Genomic DNA, 2462 nt, shown 5'->3' with positions numbered 1-2462 from the left:
AGTCAGAATTGTGAGATAAAAAGTCGCAATTACCTTTTTTTTTTTATTATTCAGTGGCGGAAACGGGCTTCCATACTTTTCACATACAAATTGTTGCAAAACAGCTTTACAGAACATTTAAGTTTCAACATTATAGTTAGTAGTAGCTTATCAGTGGTCAAGTTGATGTCCATATGGCAGAAATGTACAGTAAAAGTCATGCAGTTAGTTAATGACATGTAATTAATATATATATATATATAGCAGCAAAAGCATCTTTGCTTTTGATAATAAAAATAATGAAGAAAAAATAAGATTTGTCTATATATTTTTATTTATTTATTTAGCCTATTTATTTACACTTGCTTGTGTAATTGCTGATTTTTTCCCATGTCTGCTGCCTTTAGTGATTAATCGCTCACATGATTGGCTCAAAGCAACCTATTATCTACATAATATTTATATTTTTGGATGGACTGAACCTAAAACTAAAGAGAAAGACACCTGTATAAGATGAGCGAGCAGTTTTCATCAGAAATCTACAATCTATTCTAAAAAGGGGAGTTTTCAAACGGTTTCTCATGGGTGGGCTCAAGGGTTTAAAATCAGTCAGGCTCTGGCTGCTGGCTCAGATTCACACTGAATCACAGAATCCAAAGACAATGAAAAATTCCACAAAGTCATCAGAATATGTGTGGGATTACGAGTACTACTACGATTACATAGATCCGGTCTCCGTGAATGCCAGTACACTGAAGTACAACAGATGTGAGCTACTTTGACATCCTCTTTTTGATCACAGTTCAGATAATCTCATGTCTAACTGTATTTTTTTTTTTTTATTATTATTTTAGATTCAATTGTCATAATATTCTGGATCATTCTAGCTGCATTTATTGGGTTTTTCTTCTTGATTTTGTCACTTATATCACACTCAAGGCAACTTCCGAGGCAAGTATGAAAATGCTTCTTTTTTTTTTTTCATAAACAATACTTTATTATTATTACACAATGTTTATTTTAAATGTGTTATTTTTTCCATTATTTTTCTAAAAATTAAAAAAAAGACAATACAGCGCTTTTTACATAACCAACTAACCTTGTTTAATGTATAGAGATCATAATACTCAGCTAATTGATTAAAAAGGCTTCTAGATAGTCATTGGGACATCAAGGATTAAGAAAAGAACAAATATTTATGCAGTGGATATTCATTTTCATTTATGTAGGGGCCCTCATGTCAAAAAATCTGGGTTGCCATTGATGAAAAGCTTCGGATCTCCTCAGAAAAGATACAAAGAAGCAACTTCAAGAAGAAACTAAATCCATGATGATCTATTTAATATTTCATTTCAAGTGACTGCTGAGCATCTGCCATTAAACCACAACATCATGATGAATGTGTCTGTTTATTTTTATGAAATTTAATGATGAAAAATTAGGTGTACATACAATTTCTGAAATTAAAACGCATTTCATACAACATTCACTGAATTTTAACTACAAATAATGAGAATATATTCTAGATTTTGGCATGGTTTTCATCTGATATTCTCAATGGGGACGTGTCAGTATCAGTGAAGAACTACTAAAAATGTGCTATATAATTACATTTCCTTACAATCATTGTACTAAGTCAATTTGACAAAATTATTCACACAACCTGTTTGACTTTTTTTTTTTTTTTTTAAACTACTATAAAACTACAAAAAGATCCACTCAACTTTTATTTATTCCTATTTTGTATTGCATGTCATGATTCAACCGCAGACAGAATGTCTTCACACATGCGCAGGACGTGAGGTTTGGGCTTTCTGATGCCTGTCCTGTAGCACAGATGTCTGGCATGGGACAGCAGGAGGTCAGGTGACCGCGCTCCACTCCAGAGCTCATAGATGTACAGCGAGAGCAATTTCAGTCCGCTTTCTGTCAACAAAACAAACAAACAACATCACATCAGTGGAAAAAGACAAAAAATGCAGGATATAGAGATTATAGAGCTTATCACACTTTTTCAACGTTCTACTATAGAGACTATAGTAGTACTATATGAGATTCGAAAAAAAAGAACGTGTAAACGCCCGTTCACACCAAGCACGATAACTATAAAGATAACGATAAAGATATAGTTCTAAAAATCGTTCTCAATATTAAAGAATAGCCGAGTCCACACCATAACTATAACGATAAAAGCACAGAGAAACGATATCATTGGAATCACTTTCAGAACGATTTTTTCCAGCTGATGAACGATATAAACATTGACAGCCAATCAGAATCCATCTTGCTATAGCTCGAGAATTTAAAGCAGCAGACGCGTGTGCGCTTAGAATAAACAGACGATATCGTTCGCTGGTGTGGACGCTAATATAGTTTTCTTTATAGTTATCGTTCTTGGCATAAACGGGGCTTAAAGGGATAGTTCACCCAAAAATGAAAATGTGATGTTTATCTGCTTACCCCCAGGGCATCCAAGATGTAGG

General features: G+C 33.6%; 1 protein-coding gene across 1 annotated transcript in view; it reads right to left on the bottom strand.

Annotated features, from left to right (window-relative positions):
- Positions 1–1651: 1651 nt before the first annotated feature.
- urb1 (URB1 ribosome biogenesis homolog) overlaps positions 1652–2462 on the bottom strand; it is a 51816-nt gene continuing 51005 nt past the window's right edge. The window contains exon 42 of the mRNA XM_016443415.1: positions 1652–1905. Within this exon, the coding sequence (XP_016298901.1) occupies positions 1733–1905 (173 nt within the window). The 3' untranslated portion in view covers positions 1652–1732. The remainder of the gene's footprint in view (positions 1906–2462) is intronic.

Source organism: Sinocyclocheilus anshuiensis, unplaced genomic scaffold (genome assembly GCF_001515605.1).
Source record: "Sinocyclocheilus anshuiensis isolate Anshui unplaced genomic scaffold, SAMN03320099.WGS_v1.1 scaffold1421, whole genome shotgun sequence".
NCBI classification, from domain to species: Eukaryota; Metazoa; Chordata; class Actinopteri; order Cypriniformes; family Cyprinidae; genus Sinocyclocheilus; species Sinocyclocheilus anshuiensis.
The sequence above is the reverse complement of the archived record's forward strand: the minus strand, read 5'-3'. Positions and strand labels throughout refer to the sequence as shown.